The sequence below is a fragment of the Carassius gibelio genome, chromosome A3 (genome assembly GCF_023724105.1).
Source record: "Carassius gibelio isolate Cgi1373 ecotype wild population from Czech Republic chromosome A3, carGib1.2-hapl.c, whole genome shotgun sequence".
In the NCBI taxonomy this organism is placed as follows: Eukaryota; Metazoa; Chordata; class Actinopteri; order Cypriniformes; family Cyprinidae; genus Carassius; species Carassius gibelio.
In genome coordinates this window covers 8467853-8487338 of record NC_068373.1, presented here as the reverse complement: position 1 = coordinate 8487338, position 19486 = coordinate 8467853, and the positions used below count along the sequence as shown (strand labels likewise).

The following is a 19486-nucleotide window of genomic DNA, read 5'->3' as shown; positions in this document are numbered from 1 at the left end:
TTTAAAGAGCTGCGCACAGCAACAGATTTGGCCTTGCGCGCAACAAAGCCCACAGTACAGGCGATCGGCAAGACCAAGGCCAGCTAACGCTGACAGAGCCTTCCTCGACTCTCCTTCGACTATTCGACTTCGCTGTGAATGGATTCACTGAGTGGTTTTCAGAAGCTCAGAAGACGTTACAGGTGCTGGGTCATTTCCTCCCTAAACTCTCTACACCATGGCTGTGGGCTGCCAGAAGAGCCCTGCCGCTCAGCCTGCTACAGCTCATTCATTTAGAGTGCCTCGGGTTGGTCATCAACCCACGCAAGAGCCAGTTGTTGCCCAGACGAACTGTCTTTCTGGGAACGGTTCTCGACTCCGCCCTAATGTGACTATGGGTCTCGACGGCTCGATCCCTGACAATTCAGCGGGTTTTTCAGAGGCTGCTCAGCCTAATGGCCACGGTTCATGGTTGAAAAGATATCCAGTCAGGGTGGACCACTGATGTATTGAAGCTGTGGCCCCCTGGAGGACCACTCACCTGTTTCAGACAGGAGTGGGGATGGGCATGGCCTCCAGAAGGAAGGTGATCACAACAGATGCGTCCAGCTACGGGTGGGGTGCGCTGTTGGAGGGCAATCCAGCATTTGGCCCCTGGACAGCTCAGCAGTGATGCATACATATCAACTGCCAGGAAATGTTGGCAGTCTCCTTAGCCCTGAATTCCAGCCATCAAGGGCCACCACGTCTTGGTCCGTCCTGGCACAGAAGGAACTCCTCTCAACAAGGGCAGTTCATGTGCCGTGCAAGATGAACCTGGGAGGGGACATGCTGTCCAGAGTCAAAGAAGCCCCGGGTGATTAGGCACTACATCCGCAGGCGGTACAGTGAATTTTGGTAGTCTTTGGGAAGGCAGAGCTCAACCTCTTCACCTCGTAAGACAATTCTTATTGCCCAACATTTTTCTCGATACAAAGAGATGCCCTGGCCCATGACTGGCCCAGGGCTCGGCTTTTATGAGTTACCTCCTATCACCCTGATTCCCCAGATCATCAGGCAAGTCAGTGAAACCAAATGCTCCCTCCTCTTAGTAGCTCCACTCTGGAATAATCAGGCTTGGTTTCCAAAGCTAATGCAGCTCAAAATGATGGCCCCGTGGCCCATCCCGTTGAGGAGGGAACTTCGCTCACAGGTGAAAGGCATGATTTGCCATCGCTGCCCAGAGCTCTGGAGCCTTCATATCTGGCGCCTCGATGGGTGTCTGATAGGCTCCTAGCAAAAGTAAGCAACACCATTACTGAGGCAAGGGTGCTGTCTACGAGGTGGCTCTATGGCCAGAAATGAATGCAACCAATCATTCTCTCGAGGCCGGCCGTTCAATAGGCAGAAATGACTTAGTGGTTAAATTCTGAAGGGCGCGAAGAACAATCAATACTCCTTGTTATCAGACTGTGCCTTTTTAGGACTTATCCATGGTCCTAATGGCCCTAAAAAGGCCCCCATTTGAGTCACTCAGTTCGGCTGACTTGTGGCCCTTATCACTTAAAATGACTCTTCTCCTTGCTTTAGCATCGGTTAAGCATTTGGGTGACAAGCACTGTCAGTCAGCACCTCGTGTCTTGAGTTGGGCTTAATGGCTGCAAGGTCATTTTGAAACTGAGACACGGCTATGTTCCTAAAGTGCTCTCTACTCCCTTTAGAGCTCACGTAATATCCCTTTTGGCACTCCTTGCTGCAGATGGTGCACAGGGACCGAACCATCTCTGCCCTGTTAGGGCTCTAAGAGTCTATTTTGAACGTTCTAAACTGTACAGGCAGTCTGAACAACTGTTTGTTTGCTTTGGAGGCTGCCAGAAGGGTCTACCGGTTACCAAGCAAAGACTGTCTCACTGGATTGTTGATGCAATAGCTCTGGCTTACAGATCAGAAGGAATGGAATGTCCTATTTGTGTGAGAGCCCACTCCATAGGGGTAATGACAGGGAACGACCGTTATGTTACTTGATGTTCTACAAGCTGCACGAATCGATGAGCGGGGCTTCAGTCGAATGATCTGATGAAAGCCGATATGGGCCGACTTATTTAGTAGTCGGCCCCACCCCTTCTGGTTGGCTAAAGCGCCATTGGTTTGTGCAGCTACACAAACATGAACAAGTCAGGCTTCAACAGAATGGAAAAAAAGAGATTTCCCATACATAACGCTCGTTCCCTTCTCTCAGGGAACCGAGGTTACGTTAAGTAACCAAAAGTGTTCCATTTTTAGATCAAAAATGATTGTAAAAAACCTGTAATATTGTTCGTCATTTTCCATAAAAACTATGCAACAGTTATGTAGCATTTTGAGCAGTTGTATCAGTTAGATCACTGTTATGAAATGAATAGATACTCAATTCAGATGTAATGGGTTGCATTTTGAAATAGTAATACTTTGATGTTAAGTTGTGTCACTTTGAACCAGTGATTTTTGTTCAATGACCAAAGATCTTTGGTTCATGTGTATTGTATCTAAGCATTTGGAAAAAGTTTTTGAAAAATGATGTTTCTGTTATTAGTGAAAAAGTTATTGTAAATAATTGTATTAGAGTATGCCACCGTTACAAGCTTGAGTGAGTGTTTCACTTCTGTTTGCGTCTCTTCACAGACTGAGGAGGTTTTTGTTCGGCTGAACATATGAAATGTATCACTGTGGTATTCGGAAAAGGAACAAAACTCATTGTGAATGGTAAGTCATCTTTCCAATGTTATTCCATTTTTTTCTTACTGTATTACATTTAGTATACTTCTTGTAGTTATATAAATATATCTTTCTTTCTTTTTTTGTTTACATTGTAGTTCATTTACAGTTAAATGTGGGAATTCAGTCACAGATAGTGTTATCCAGAGCCTCCAGTAACCACATAATCTTGAATTATAGTGAAAAGACTTTCACTACAGCTCTAACTTTCATCTGTTTTCTAGTTGTATGTTATATTCAGTTATTATTATTATTATTATTATTATTATTATTATTCATAGTAGTAGTAGTGAGCAGATTCTTCTCCAGATGTGATTTAAAGAGCATCAGCTTTGTGTTTAATTTGATAGCTTTAAAAAAAAAAAACTTTTTTAAAATAATTTCTGTATTAGTGAAACAGCATGTGAGAAGTTGACCTGTTTTGTGACATGCTGTACTACATCTGAAATGGTTTTGTTAATTCTGTTAGAATTATTACACTTGCAGCTTTTATGAATTCATCGATAAACTAAAAGCAATATTATATAGAAGTGAATATGGACATAAAAATAAAAAAACTAGTGAAGACAGCAGTGATTAAAAATGGCATAAACGGTGTCACCTAAAATATACACAGTGCCAGATGTATTCATGAACATTTTAACCTAAAACAAAAATCCAACATGCGTCTTTTTGTCAGAGATGTTATGTGTTTAATGTGCATACTAAAATTACAATCATTTTCTGCCTTTGAACAAATAATTATGTTACTTAATTGTTAAATGATGTAAGAGAAGATCAGTTGTGTACATGCTGATGTGTGAAATTTTAGCGCGTATGAAATGTACAGTCAGAGTTTAATATTTGAGAGGTCTGGTTGAGATGAAGGTGTGTTTGCAGACGTTGATGATGATCTGTGTTTAGATGCTGCTGCTGCTGCTCCTGTGCTGAACATCCTCCGTCCGTTCAGAGAAGAGCTGAGCTCCAGTAAACTCACTCTGGTGTGTCTGATCAATCACATGTCTGGGGCTTTTGCTGATGTGCGCTGGCTTGTGAACGGGAACTCAGTTACTGAAGGCGTCTTCACTGGATCTGCTGAACAGCAGCCTGATAAGAAATTCAAGATGAGCAGTTATTTAACCCTTGAGAGCTCAGAGTGGGACAAAGTCACACAGCTGACATGTGAAGCATCTGCTGCCTCCAAAACCTCCACAAAAAGCATCAAGAAATCTGACTGCAGCTACTGAACTGCTTGATCTCCTCTTGATTTAAGTGATAGCATTTCAATTTGTTTGCATGGAGTAGAAAACATTAAATATTAAAAATAAAGTGCCTTACTGTAGTTGCTTCATGTTTAAATGCACTGTGCTTTATAAACTCCAATAAACTGCTTGTTAATCAAACTTTTCTTATTACTTTGTGTCCAATGTATGCAAAAAGTATATTTTAATTTATTATTTTAAGATTCAGCTTATTACATCTATTCTGCAGTACTATTAAAAAAAACATTTGTAATTGGAATATCTGATCAATTTTAATTATAACATTTAATTTATTAAAAATAGAAATAAATTAAATATGAATAAAATAATAATCAATAAGACAGCCGAACACTGTAAACTAGTACTGAAAGTCATTTTCAATTCATTTGCAGATTTCACAGGACAGATTAAATAATCATTTGATAATGCTATTAATTAAAGATATTTTTATGCATCCTCTGAGTAGATCTGAAAACAGTGCTGAAGTTGGTTTTCTTTCAGATGCAGTGATCTGTAAAGATTTTCATCAGTACATGAAGTTCAGTCCTGACACACAGGAAACACCTGCTCTCATAATCAGCTCTGTGGAAATGTGTTTGATTATATTCATATAACATACATTATCTTATGAGACAGTGTCTGCAGGCAGAAAGCAGAAGTGAATGTGAGCAGTGAGGAGGTTTTTGTCATCCCATCCCACAGTAATGCACCGCAGAACCATTAACTTCCACATAATTGATGTTCAGACGATAATCTGATAATTTAGTTTTGTGATTTGAGTTGAATTTGGTAGAAGAGAAGCCAGTTTCAGGAGTAGGAGAACTGGTATAAATATAAGACACTGTGGAGCTCCTTCATGAATCTGTTTGAGAATTTAAACCATATATTATTTTATTTTATTATATTATTATTTTTTTTAGGAAAAAAAACTTAGCCTTTTTTTCACCCTAAAATTGACTGAATCTTTACTATTGAAAATGTATTGAATATTGTTTTTTAAATACTTTTATGATGCTTTCACATTCTTTTTAAAACTTGATAGATCACTTTCATTATATAGAAACAAGCAGTCAGGATATTCTTGATAAACTGCTCTCACACATATCATGTTTTTATATGTTTTATATGTTTAATGTGTTTTGATGAATTTGTAACAAACAAACAAAAACATATTCTTCAGCGAGATTCAAATTGTCCTTCTGTGAAAGCACATGTTGAGTGTGTCAGGTGTGTTGAGTGTGTGTTGTGTGAGGGGGGCGGGTCTTTCTCTTTACTCTCTTAAAGTCTCTCTCTCTGGTCTGATCTCAGCATTATTCTTCAGCACTGCTCATCTTCACACGTCACATCCACCAAATCAAGATGATCTCAATATTCTGTGCTTTCTTCACTCTCCTGACCTGTAAGTGTTCATCAGATCTGATGATTTAAAGTGTTCTGACACACAATCTCATGTAAAGGTTGTGTTTATTCTGCAGGTGTCAGTGGAGCGACTGTAGTGACTCAGAGTCCAGTAATCACAGTCAGTAAAGGACAAACGGCTAAACTGGACTGTAATCTGGGGACAGTAACTGATCAGTCTGCTAGATGGTACAAACAGACTCCAGCAGGAATTCCTCAGTATATGTTAAAATTTCGTCATGACTACAGCTCAGTTGAATATGGATCTGGTTTCTCTGCTCCTAAATTCACATCAACACATTCATCTCAATCAGATTATAGTCTGATCATCAGTAATGTGGATGTAGATGATACTGCAGTCTATTACTGTATCACATGGGACAGCTCTGTTAGTGAGTACGTATCACAGTGATTCACAACATGACAAAAACCTCTCACATTCACTTCTGCTTCTAGACCACAGATGAAAAGTAAAAGCACTTCTTCACATCTCAGATTCAGGTTGAATTAATAACAAATCACAGATGCTAAGAATATTCTGCAACTTCTTTAGTAATCTGTAATTTTAACTAATCTCTTATAGTGCTTTTATCATGTTTTTTTTCCTGTTTGAAACTGTATATTCACTGGTCACTTTCTCGCTAAATGTCTCTTTTTGTGCTCCTCAGAAGACAGAAAGCTCTGTGGGTTTGGAAGGAGTTTTTCCTTTAGTGTCTGTCTTCAGCAGAGCCATGTGTTCAGAGTGACTTTATGACAAGGAACAAAACTGACTGTGAATGGTAATCTTTCCACTTTTCTTTTCTTTTCACTGTATTACATTTAGTCTATACTCCATTGCACATATAACCTGATTATTAAGTTAATCGTGTTGTTCATTTACAGTTAAATGTGTGAATATTTTTTTTCTTATAAAAAAATATATAAATGGTTTTCTTTTTCAAATTCTTTTGTTAGTAAGCTTTTAATTGATTAATTGATGAAGTAACATGGAATTGTCAGGGACCAGGCGAGCCCGGTCTCAGCCAATCCACAACGCTCACGCTCCCCTGAGTTTTAATCACCCACACCTGCTCAGTGCTCAGCATTAACGATCTCATCAAGACACCATAAAACACTCACCTCAACACCAGATCACCGTCGAGCCTCCAACAGGTGCAGACCATATGCTTCTGTCTCCCGATCCTCTGATGCGTCGCGAACGACGAGACTTAAAGACACTAACCTTTGTCATTGTTCTGCTACCCCCAGGACTCCTGAGCATTCTCCTGCTATCTGAGATCCAACGATCCCTCTAGTCTCCTGTGTTTTCCCCGAGTCGGCTCGATAGCCTCTGTGTCTGTAAGAGAAGGAAAAGAGCATGAACAATTTGTGACAGTGTGACACTGACGGTCCGTGTACGTTTTGATAGTTTGTTTTTTCGATTGAAACACAAAACAAAATAACGAGAAACCACCTGTTTTTCGTTTGTCGTTTCAAACCAAAATCAAAGAAACGGTAAAAAAAAGAGCCGTTCTCCCGTTTTTGGTTCTGAATCTAAAAACGAAAAATGACAAAACCAAAATCAAATAACGGTCCGATTTTGGTTTTTTGAAATTCCTTTTTCCATTTTTTCGTTTGAAGATCTACATTGAAATACAGACAGGTTGGCCACGTGACCCGGAAGTAATAGTAAATATGGCCTATCAAAATAAAAGCCAAGCTTTTTACAAACGTTTTATAAGTTGGTAATATAGGTTAACCTAATAACTTATTGTGTGTGCAGAGTTGTTACTGTTAGCACTATATTATATAATTAAATTTATATTTAATGTGGTTTCCACCGTAATGGACAGCGATTCAACGTGAATTCCCACGTGACGTCATACGCAGGCCTTACTAATAATGAGGGAGATTGGGATTCCGCCATCAAAATATCAGTCCCTATCTCGTCTTTGCCATTCGATTGACACCCTCGTAAAACTTGTGTTGGTCCTCAAATATAATTTTATCCTAACGCATCATATCTATTTTCAAAAAGCCCAAGGACACGCTGTTACCTCGCTCACGTTATAAAGTGTTAATATAAATGTATTGAACTGGCTAGTTAACTAATAGTGATAGTAGTTTGTTTATAATACAATAAAAAACGACATATGTGAAGGTTCTCAGTCCTCCATGTAACGTTAATAATCCAACGAAGTTTAAAATCAAGGGCAGTTCAAAACGATTACAGACACCAGTAGGTGTCGCACTGTGTCTGCTTTGTGCGAGCTACTGTCATGGAGATATTGCTTTATGTTCTGTAATTAAAACACTTTCCATTATTTTCATTACAACTGTGCTTTCACAAATCACGTTTCCTAGCACAGCTGCTTAAGGCATTAGCCTACTCAATAAAATGAGCTCTTTCTCCTCATGTTTGATTGTCTGATTTACATGTGCTATTATACTGCGTGAGGTTTTAGTTGACTGTAACACTCACAAATTTAAAAACATGTCTCACATATAGGCCTTCAGTCCAGTTGGGTGTGTGGTTCTACTGTGTTATAATAGACAACAAGCAGTATGTCATGAAAGTGAACATAATTTATTTTATTAAAATATTTATATTAATTTATTATTTGCATAAAATAACATAAAATGAATACAACAAAAGGAGTTCTGCAAGTGAGAGTAATAGAAAATAAAATTGAACAATTTATTAATTGCATAAAATAACATAACAGATGAACATAACCAAACTTAACCATTTAACTTAACTTAAAACCTAAACCTAAAATAAAAACTAACTAAAACAATCTCCTAACTAATAGTGTCTTTCAAAACATTCACAATCTCCCCCATCCCTGTAATTTAAATTTTTTTTTTCTTGGAACATCTCGTCCCTGCATTTTGGGCAGTGCGGCGAGGTAGTTGCCCACTGCTCAACGCAGACCCGGCATCCAACGAGGCTGCGGCAGCACGGTGCCACAACTGGGTTTTCCATCACATCTGCAAGATTCAGAATATTTTTCAACAAATATTTCAACAGTTGTCTCAAGCAATTTTCCTCTGTCTCATTTCACTTGTTAGTGTTACAGTGTGTTAATAGTTATATATTCCCATTGACTACAATAATTACATTTTAATAAAAATTGTAGTCATAGTAATGATATTTCTAAACATTCCCATGTGTCCCCTATATATCTATGTAGTTCTAAGCCTCTTTTTCTATATTGTATGACAGTAACATCCATATATATATATTTTTTTTTTTGCTGGTTACATCTTCACTGAAGCTACATCACACTTATATTGATACAAATATTAAAATCCAATATGCCATTGCAACAGGACAGTACCCACCCAGCCACAGCCTGTTCATCCTGCTGCCTTCTGGGAAGAGATATAGAAGTTTCTGCTGCCGCACCAACTGCAGAGCAACATTTCCCCCCAAGCTATCAGACTCTTAAACTATAGTTCATCCTCAGCACTGCTCCACTGATCATAGTTTATTTATGTTTACCATTTTTATAATTGCTTCTATATTAGCCTGATAATGTCTGCTATGTACCAGAAGGGAGATACAAACTCAATTTATACTTTATACTATTATATATATTATATTGTGACAAAATATACCCACCTACCTTAAAGAAGAATAAAGTGAATGTTTTGGAAAGGCAGAGTCAAAAGTTATGACCTTAAAATGATTGAAATGTTGTGGAAGGATGAGGAAGCAAGCAGCTCATGTGAGGAAACCCACCAACATCCAAGAGTTGAAGCTGTTCTGTACAGAGGAATGGGCAAAGATTCGTCCAAGTCAATAAGCAGGACATATCAAAAGTTACTGGAAACGTTTTGTTGCAGTTATTCCTGATGTAATCAGCGTTGACAGCCTGTTTTTAGTAATGTAATTATGTTTTGGGGTTTTCTTTTGAGGACCTTGTAAAATGTTCTTACCTTAGGGCTTAACAAATGTTCTGCAGCCATTGATTGTACATGCAATGCCCTTGAAAGCATGTATGTGCTATATAAAATTTTAAGACTTTTATGGATTCTCTTCACTGGCATGACACAATCAGAGTTTTGTATGTTATACAAACTGGAATGTGTATAGAGAAGAAAGATTCACAAAGTATATAGCACACTGGTAAATCATTATTTTGGCTAGATGGCCTACATTAGGATTAGGACATGTCTGATGTGAGTTTGTTGTCTGAGCTGCTATAAGAAGCTGATAGCAGTGCAGTGTTATAATCAGGTTAAAACAGAAGCAGGTTTAACTCTGGGCTGGGTGAATGATGATGATGATGATGATAACTAGGCAAATAAAAACAAAATACAATGAACAACAATAAATACATCTGTATCAGTAATCTTGATTTAAAACAGTTACCAAAGACACCATACAGTCAGTCATTTAAATACTGCCACCTGCTGGTAGAAAGGGGGAACAGTTATTCATTACGGTGGAAACCACATTAAATATAAATTTAATTATATAATATAGCGCTAACAGTAACAACTCTGCACACACAATAAGTTCTTAGGTTAACCTATATTACCAACTGTATTGAGCCAAACAATGCGCTCATTAAAAGTGACTGGTGATGTCTGGATAGGCACGATATTAAATAGCTGTAATAAACTACTGTTGCTAACATATTTATTCCGGTCCAGGTTTATATAAGGCTATTTATTAATAGATTTTTCTTCTAACGTTACTCTGGTATAACGTTAGCGCTGCATAATATGACCGTTCTAAAAGCTTGGCTTTTATTTTGATAGGCCATATTTACTATTACTTCCGGGTCACGTGGCCAACCTGTCTGTATTTCAATGTAGATCTTCAAACGAAAAAATGGAAAAAGGAATTTCAAAAAACCAAAATCGGACCGTTATTTGATTTTGGTTTTGTCATTTTTCGTTTTTAGATTCAGAACCAAAAACGGGAGAACGGCTCTTTTTTTTACCGTTTCTTTGATTTTGGTTTGAAACGACAAACGAAAAACAGGTGGTTTCTCGTTATTTTGTTTTGTGTTTCAATCGAAAAAACAAACTATCAAAACGTACACGGACCCAGACACTACTCTTATAAGACTCTTATTCTGAAAGAATGTAAGATCGAGTTGAAGGCGGAGCGATTCGACCAATCAGATGAAAGGAGCGTTTCAGCTCCGCCCACAAGTGCGTATGAAATATTGAAGCCATAAACCGTTTTTTAAACCCCAAACGACAAAATGAGAATTCAAGTCAAAAACTAATTTTCCGTTTGTTTACCTAGATGGAAAAACGAATAAACGAGCCATTTTTCCATTTCTCGTTATTGAATTCATGTTCTCTCACTTGAATCCTCTTGAGTTTTTCGTTTTCTGTTTTTTAATTTGAAACGGATTTGGAATGGACGGAAGATACCCTGATTCTTTATACAGCACTATTTAACTTTCATGTTGCGACTTGCACTTTTGTCAAAGACATTGAGACGTCAGACGTGTATTAACATTAGATTTAGTGTCATAAAGTTTATTCAAGATGAATTGTGTAAATGCTGATGTGTGAAATTTTAGCGAGTGTGAAATGTCCAGTCAGAGTTTAATATTTGAGAGGTCCGGCTCAGATGAAGGTGTGTTTGCAGATGTTGTGTTTGCAAGCTTGGGTTTCTAAATATCTGATGTTGTTTATCTTGATCGAACTACATTGGTTCAACATAGTAGTTAACAATGACTAGGCTACATATGTTTTAAAATGTATTACTGTAAGAAAGTACATACTGACCTAACAGACATCAATTTATAAAACAAGATTATTTAGAATTATAATTTCACAACTCTCAAAATTTTAATTTTGTCTTTACAGGTCTTTCTTTTTACTATCCTGATTGCAGTTTAATTGATAATTACTGTAACTGTCCTGTTACAACTGTATTTTGATTGAATGTGTAAACGATAAAATGTGTTAACTCAGACTTTTATGAAATAAACTAAACTCTTTCCCTTGCTTCCCGTTCTTCATTCGCCATGCTGGATTACTGATGTAAAGGCTTAATTTCCGTTCTAATTAATCCATATTGCGCAAAAGGTGCGCAGAATCGTGCTCCTTGAATGCACTCAGTGGTTTATGATATGATTGGTTGAATGGTAAGCTCGCATCTGATTGGCTTAAGAGTACGACAGACCCACGTGGGAAGAGAGCTCTGCCAGAAAAGTCTCAAAAACACACACACTCAAATCCAAGTGGATTCGTAGTAAATGACGATTCGTACATTCAGACACTCTAGATTTTAAACATTCAAAGGTTTTTGTGCACAGCTGTATATCTACAAATTGTTTTTTGCATTTGTGTAATGTATTTTATAAATATATAATTTTATTTTGCACATGTGAATTGCTTTTTGTGAATATTTTTTTTTTCACGCACGTGAATTTTTTTTGTGTATGTGAATTAGGTTTCATGCATGTGAAATTGTCTACGCATGTGTGAATCGTATTTTTTGCGTGAATTATATTTGAGACTAAACTGCTTCTATAAACAACTGCATGCGCATTTGATCAGTCACGGCGCCTTCGATAGGCTACAATGCAGCACGATGTATCACAATAATTCGACCTGAAGTAACAGGCAGAACAAATGCGTGTCGCCGGAAGTTGTATAATTTTTTTAATGTTTTGAATCAATATTTAAGGTGGACTTATTAATTAGGTGCACGAGTAGTAGTGATGGTTAAAATAATACATTAATGCTGACATAGTAAATTGAGCCTTGTTCCTAGATGGACAGAGACTGGAAAGTAATAGATCAAATGAGGAGATGGAGACAGAGGAAGAAAAAGAGGGAAATGTAGAGGGCACAAGTGACAGAAAGAGAGCAGGGAAAGGCAAGCCAAGAGACAGAGGCTGGTGAGAAAGAGGAAAATGTAGAGGCACAAGTGTTTTCTATAGTTTTTACTATAACAGCTGTTCTTAATTATTCTGTAGAACAGAGAAGAAAAAGCCATCAGGTAGGGACAATTTAAGACATTTCAGTTTCTAATCCCAGAGCTATTATTATTTAAAAATTGTCTTCTCTATTGTTTCTTTTTCAAAACTGCATCAAAGCATTTGTTAAATATATTGCTGTATTGATATTTTGAGCAGCGCCATTTAAAGCCTTGTTCCATGTGCCCCTTTTATACTTTGACCACCTGCCCCTCCAAAGGTCTCTGCACGGCCCTGTTCAGAGGGACTGTCAGCCACGTTAAAAAAGTTAACCGCTTAAGTCATTTGTGGATTAATGCGTATTGGTGACACGAACCATTTAAAGCGCCAACCCTTTAAAGTTTGAGCATATTGTTTTTAAACTGCAATTGATTAAATAAAAACAAAGTAGTTGATATGCTGTGTTGTTTTTGTTGTTGAGTAGCAGTAATATGCAGTTATTAGCCGTCTCCACTGTATTTTTTGTTGGTTTTCATGATACCCCCCTTGAAATGACCAGGACCCCCCATTGCCCCCCCAATCAAAATTGTCTGGAGCCGCCGCTGAGCTCCAGTAAACTCACTCTGGTGTGTCTGATCAATCACATGTCTGGGGCTTTTGCTGATGTGCGCTGGCTTGTGAACGGGAACTCAGTTACTGAAGGCGTCTTCACTGGATCTGCTGAACAGCAGCCTGATAAGAAATTCAAGATGAGCAGTTATTTAACCCTTGAGAGCTCAGAGTGGGACAAAGACACACAGCTGACATGTGAAGCATCTGCTGCCTCCAAAACCACCAGAAAAAGCATCAAGAAATCTGACTGCAGTGACTGAACTGCTTGATCTCCTCTTGATTTAAGTGATAGCATTTCAATTTGTTCACATAGACTAAAGCTTTAAATATTAAAAATAAAGTTCCTTAGTTGCTTCATTTTATGAATGAATGTCATGTTTAAATGTACATTTTTGTGCTTTATAAACTCAAAAAATCTCCAAGTTAATCAAATTTTTCTTATTGTCCAATGTATGCACGAAAGTTTATTTTAGCATCAGTTTATTAAATTGTTTATGCAGTACTATTAAAAACAAAACATGTTCATAATTAGAATATCTGTTCTATTATAAAAAAATTTAATCAATTAAATATGAATAAAAAAATATTACTATATATACTATAAACTAGTGCTGAAAGCCAAATTCATTTCCAGATTTTAAGGACAGATGTTATTTTGAATATGATAAATGAGAATTTAATAATGCTATTAATTAAAGAGATTTTATGCATCCTCTGAATAGATCTGAAAACAGTGCTGAAGTTGGTCTTCTTTCAGATGCAGGGATCTGTGGAGATTTTCATCAGCACATGAAGTTCAGTCCTGACACACAGGAAACACCTGCTCTTATTGTCACGTTACGAGACGCTTGAAAGACGGCGAGAGAACCAATTGCAGGTAAGTAATATTTATTCAAGGGATAATCCAGAGGGGTAAACAGTCCAGGCAGGGGTCGAAACCAAAACATCCATCCACATAAAAACAAGACACGAAGACAAGGCAAGACAAGGCAAGGCAAGGATGACGGACATGAAATAACCTAACATTAAACAAGTACTCCGTAACATAGACTAAGACAGACTGGGTATTTATACACAGAAGGATAATGGGGAAACAGGAGACAGGTGGGGGGAACAATCAATTAGGCAACAAGGAGGAAGGTGACCATATAAGGGAACAGGAAGTGATCTGGGACAGACACCGTGAGAAGGAGGACATCTAGTGGAACCCCGGGGAACAACAACCCAGACACTGTGACAGTACCCCCCCTCTACGGAGCGGCTCCCAGACGAAACACAACACAGAGACCAGGAGGGAGGCGGACAGGTGGAGGCTCAGGGGGAGGGACGGAGGGCCGGGAAAGGAACACATGGGGGACAAACACCAGAAATGTAACCATAAAACAGGGATACCAGGAGGGAGGAGGACCGGAGGAGGAGCAAATTTCCATCCAGTCCCATATGGTACAGCACAAGACTGGTGGGAGGTCACCAGAACTTAACCATTACCACCTGGGAGGAATTTGGAAAGGCTTTTTTCTGCATTCCTCTCAGAAGATTATGGAGACGAGCTGGTAGAAAAAGTCTGTACCTGAACCAAAGGAGAAACTGTCACAGTGTCTGGGTGGTGTTCCCTGGGGTTCCAGTAGATGTCCTCCTTTCTCACTGTGTCTGTCACCTTATCACTTCCTGTTCCCTTATTTGGTCACCTTCCTCCTTGTTGAGTAATTGATTGTTCCCCACCTGTCTCCTGTTCCCTCATTATCATTCCGGGTATTTATATTATATATATTCCTTGTTTATGTCTTATGATTATTCATGTCCGTCGCTCCTTGCCTTGCCTTGCCTTGTCTTCGTGTCTTGTTTATGTGCATTGATGTGTTGGTTTCGACCCCTGCCTGGACTGTGTATTCTCTTCGGATTACCCCTTAATAAATGACTTACCTGCAATTGGTTCCCTCTCCGTGTTTTCAGTAACACCGATCGTGACAGAAGGACTCACTGTGACTCACTGACACACTGTGAACACACACCCATTTATGCTGCGGCGCCCGGGGAGCAGTTGGGGGTTCGATGCCTTGCTCAAGGGCACCTAAGTCTTGGTATTGAAGGTGGAGAGAGAACTGTACATGCAATCCCCCCACCCACAATTCCTGCCGGACCGAGACTCGAACTCACAACCCTTCGATTGGGAGTCCGGGGGGTTGTGAGTTCGAGTCTCGGTCCGGAGCTAATTAACTGCAAAATAATTAATTGTAATTAACTGCATAATTACATTCTATATTCTGAGAATGTGACAGTTGTTTAATACCTGTCCATTACTTTATGGACGCAGTCTTTGTTATTCCTCCCTCCCACCTTTGAGAGCTGGGACACCTGTACATGACACATGAAAAGCCACTCAATACATTATGAATAAACCAATGGTGTTGTAAATATAATTTGTAAATAACAATCTGATTGTTGCCAGATTGAGCTTAAATGGGAACTAGTCATGTTGACTCATCCATACAATAACACATCCTATAAAGCTGTGTGCATGTTAACAGATGCTGCAAAAAGCATATTTTTTCACAATATAGATAATTTAGACTTTTTGGAGACTTGGAAGTCTAGTCTTATTGACACAGTTTAGTCCAATTTCTGTAGAAATCATACCCTTTGTTCCCAGAGGTTGCGTTCCTTGAGACGTGCCTCTTCTTCAGCAAAATCTTCAAAGGTGTCTAGCCTAGCAACATGGACAGCAGAATTCAGTGGCTCATAGTGCCTTCCGACTCTTTTTATCTCATCAAGAATTTCTACAAGCTTTCCAAGCACTGACTTCTGGTATTCTGTGGAAGAGAATATATCAATTTATTTTTGTTACTTTATGATTATAAAAGAATCATACAATAATAAATATTGACCATGGACGTACTAGCTTGAGACATGGGGAATAAGCCTCTCTCGGACTCTGATGGCATTTGAACTCCATGCTGAGGTGTGCGAAAACGCCTAGATCCTGAAAAAAAAATTTGAAGCTCATTAAAATTTAAAGACAGCTACTCCTACAATAATGTCAATAAGTGAGGTAGGAGAATTGACAACTATGAAGAATGCAACTGATTATGGACTCACTGGATGAGGACGCCCGACCTTTTCTGCTCCCGGGCTGTGATTGCTTTTGAACTCCACGCTGAGGTGTGCGAGAACGCCTAGACCCTTAACAACAAAAAAACAAAAAAACCTGCGTTGAAGCTCAATGAAATGTTTTTTTTTTTTTTTTTTGCTCCTGCAATAATGTCAATGAGTGAGGTAGGAGAAATGACAACTATGAAGAATGCAATAAAAAAAAATGTACTAGCCAATTAAAAACATTTTTTTACTGACTTACTGGCTGACTCTGGACTAAATGCTTCTAATGATTCAGACCTTGTGGGTGAACGGTGATGCGTTGGACAAGAACATCCAGAAACTGAAAAAGGAACAGGAATGGTTGAAACACTTTGTTTTGAACCCAGACTTAAAAATACTTTATATTCCATCTGCATTGTGAACAAATAGAATAAATAAAAACATGAAATTACTGTCTGAAGATGCAGGACTCTCTGGTTGTCTAATGGTAGTGTTAGCCAGTTCTGGGGGTGCAGGTAACTCGAGCAGCATTGCATTTTGTCCTGTGGTTAAAAGGAATTCCAAAACCAGAAGCAGTACAGCAACTTAAATGACAGAAAAACTCATATTGCCAACCATTTCCTGAAGTTTGATTACTGAATTATACCACTGGACCAGCCCAGCTATTTTACTCACCCTTAAATCTTTGGCGGAGGAACCGGAAGCAACACTGTATCCTCTAGACAAGAACATGCACAATGAAATTAATCACGGTAAGATAACGATGAATACTAATACAGTTTACACAAACAACTTAAACTGTACTCACCCTTTTTCTTGTCTGGCAAGGACTCATCCTCCTCAGGAGACAAATCTGACCCTGCCAACATTATATTTGTCACTTTTGATATGTGATTGTTTACATTATACGCTCATTGTTCAATGCATGTCCTTAAATAGGACCAAATAAATTACCTTGAACATAATCTTCAAATTTCCTTCTTTTCTTCATTATCTTTTGACTGACTGTGTCCTCCTCTTCGGTTTGAGCTGAGGTGTAATTATATTTTTCACACTCCTGTCGGCTTACTAAAAATAATAAGAATACTCAAGAATAATAACAAAAAAAAAAACACTACTAACAATAGTAATACGTATTCGAGTATTATAGTATTGTAACAAATTATTAAATTTAAATTAAAAAAAGCCAGAAATAACATTCAAAATATTTTTTTTTTCACCTGATGTCACTTTGACTTTAACAAATTCAAAGCTTAACCAGTCCTCTTCTGGTTGTAAAAGGTGCTTATGTGCCACAGACACGTTTTTTAGAGGCCATGGCACCACTTTGGTCTCTGTGTCAATCCAGTTCAATGGCAAAACTCCTTCCATCTGCTTCCCATTCTCCACCCAAACAGCCCGTGCATATACCATTGCCTGAAACACAATTAGATTATTTAATTTAGAACTACACAGTGCACTACTATTTTGAATAATAGTAAATATTACATACGTTATTTTTGTTCATTTCCTGTGCTACATTCCAATGAGGAGAGGAAAAAGGACATGCCCTTGTTCACAAGGGAGACAAACAACTTTCCGGTAAAGGTCTTTGGTTTGCAATAACTTTGTCTTTGTCCGTTTTCTTTGAACATAGACTATATTCAATAGCCATGACTCACATGGCGTCTTAAAAAAGTCTCTTGTGTCCTTTTGGCTCAGCACATCACATACCAAAGTTCCATCTTGCCTTTTTTCCTTCACAAATGCAAAATTTTCATTGTGAAGCATAAAGCAGTGGTCTTTATCTTTGGTTGATATATAAAAACATGACCTTGTCTCTTGAGGCTTGTTGATGCCTTTCTTAGAATTTTCGATCTCACTTATCCGCTTTGTTACTTGAGCAATTGGATTGTGGCAATTTTTGACCAATTTTTTTATTACTTGCAGATGATTTTCGAATGGGAAACGAGATGTCATTTAGTGAACAGTTGAAGCGAGAAGCATCTTCATGCAGATGCAACAGGCAGTGCACATTGTAGACTGCAAATGTTTTTCCATAAAGGTCATCACACCTTTCAACAAAGTATTTTAGAAGCTCCTCAGCATATGCAATATATGAACGTCTTGTGTTCTCATCAGAGCTCAGCAGGATTGACAGAGCCACTGTCAATGTCAAAAAGTGAGTACACACTTCATGTGAAACTAAATTTCGAAGAGCATTTGGTCCAGTATATAAAACAAACTGTCGAAATTCAGTTGCTTTCCATCTATCCAGTTCCCTCAAACCCCTGGGCTGCCTTGCAAACTCACTTGGCATGGATCCATTCAGCTTGTTTAGTTTTTCTGAGATCTCATCTTTTTGTCTTGCAGATAGCCGGCACACTTTTGGACCCCGAGACAGAAAGACTAGAACACGTTTTACTACTCCTAAACAAATCAAATGCATATAGTCGAACACAAAAGAGCTCAAGCAAGGTATGCCTGCATCAATAAGTGGGCTTTTTATAGTCTGGTGATCTCATACAGTACTTGACTGAACTCCTCGTCTGTTCTTGCTCTAAAGCTCTCATGACTGTTAAAAACTACTCTACCTTCCCACGATCCTTTGGCCAAAAATCTTTCACAGCTGGAGTACCCATTGTGGTTTTTTACGCACTTTAAAAATGATCTTGCTGGTGCATCACATATAAAGGCCTTAAGGCTGATAGCATAAAGTTGACCGTCATACTCCATCCCAACAGCTTTGAGATGCTGAAACTCTTCCAAAAGGTCTTTGACAAAATCATCCAAAGGACTTGGCTTTGCTGTTCCACAGAAAAGTGCAACAATGAAAGGATCAAAAGTGTGAAACTGTGCCAATATGGGCCAAAATTGAACACTGTTTGATTTAAAAAGCGGTACGCCATCAATGTTCACACACAACTCAACAAGTTTTTGTGAAAAGGATTGGCACTGTGCAATCTTTAGTTTAATGCCTTGTTCTAAACCATAATAAATGTACTGTCCATTACGTCTAGAAAGACATTCAACGGTTTTGGGGGTTGAAAGGAGGGTGTGTGTATCCTTTGGCAGCTGGTGCCCATGTCTACGTAGGATGCCTAGTAGCTCATTCAATGACGTTTGAGTGACTGAATTACTTGTTGACCAAGTCCTTAAATCACAGCCAATATCTGGTGTATCACTGTCAGGGTGTAAACTCAGGATTTCAGGCTCAGAGTCAGAGGATTCTACATGCTCTGTGTATCCATAATCGGATTCATTATCTTGTACAACTTCTTGAAGTCCATCACCATCACTTCTATCACTTGGTAGTGAATGAATATCAAGGTTGTGTTCACTATCCAACTGAGCAATGGCATTAACTTCTGCTTTTCTTTTTCTCCAACTTCTTAAGTATGTCATATCTGCAATAGTAATATAAGTGTATATTGACATTGTACATTTTTTTAACTTGATTTGATTTTTAAAACATTATTAACAAAGTTTTATAGTGTTTGCTAATTATAGGAGGTACATTTATGTGCAGACATCATGATGCTTGCTTCAATTTAAATAGTGTAATCCTGGATTCTC

The 19486-nt window shown here is 38.3% G+C and overlaps 1 protein-coding gene and 1 gene segment (V, D, J or C); both read left to right on the top strand.

Annotated features, from left to right (window-relative positions):
* Positions 1–2625: 2625 nt before the first annotated feature.
* On the top strand, positions 2626–4094 carry LOC127941109 (Ig lambda chain C region-like). The segment is given in 2 exon segments: positions 2626–2700; positions 3616–4094. Coding segments are annotated over 2 exon segments (375 nt in total).
* A 1111-nt stretch (positions 4095–5205) lies between these two features.
* The window catches only part of LOC127941073 (immunoglobulin lambda-1 light chain), a 98185-nt gene continuing 83904 nt past the window's right edge, over positions 5206–19486 (top strand). The window contains exons 1-2 of one of the 2 annotated variants that reach the window (XM_052536184.1): positions 5216–5352; positions 5429–5755. In XM_052536184.1, coding sequence (XP_052392144.1) covers positions 5313–5352; positions 5429–5755 — 367 coding nt within the window. In that variant the 5' untranslated portion in view covers positions 5216–5312. Of the gene's footprint in view, positions 5353–5428; positions 5756–19486 lie in introns of both variants that reach the window. The other variant, XM_052536185.1, reaches the window with a different exon arrangement.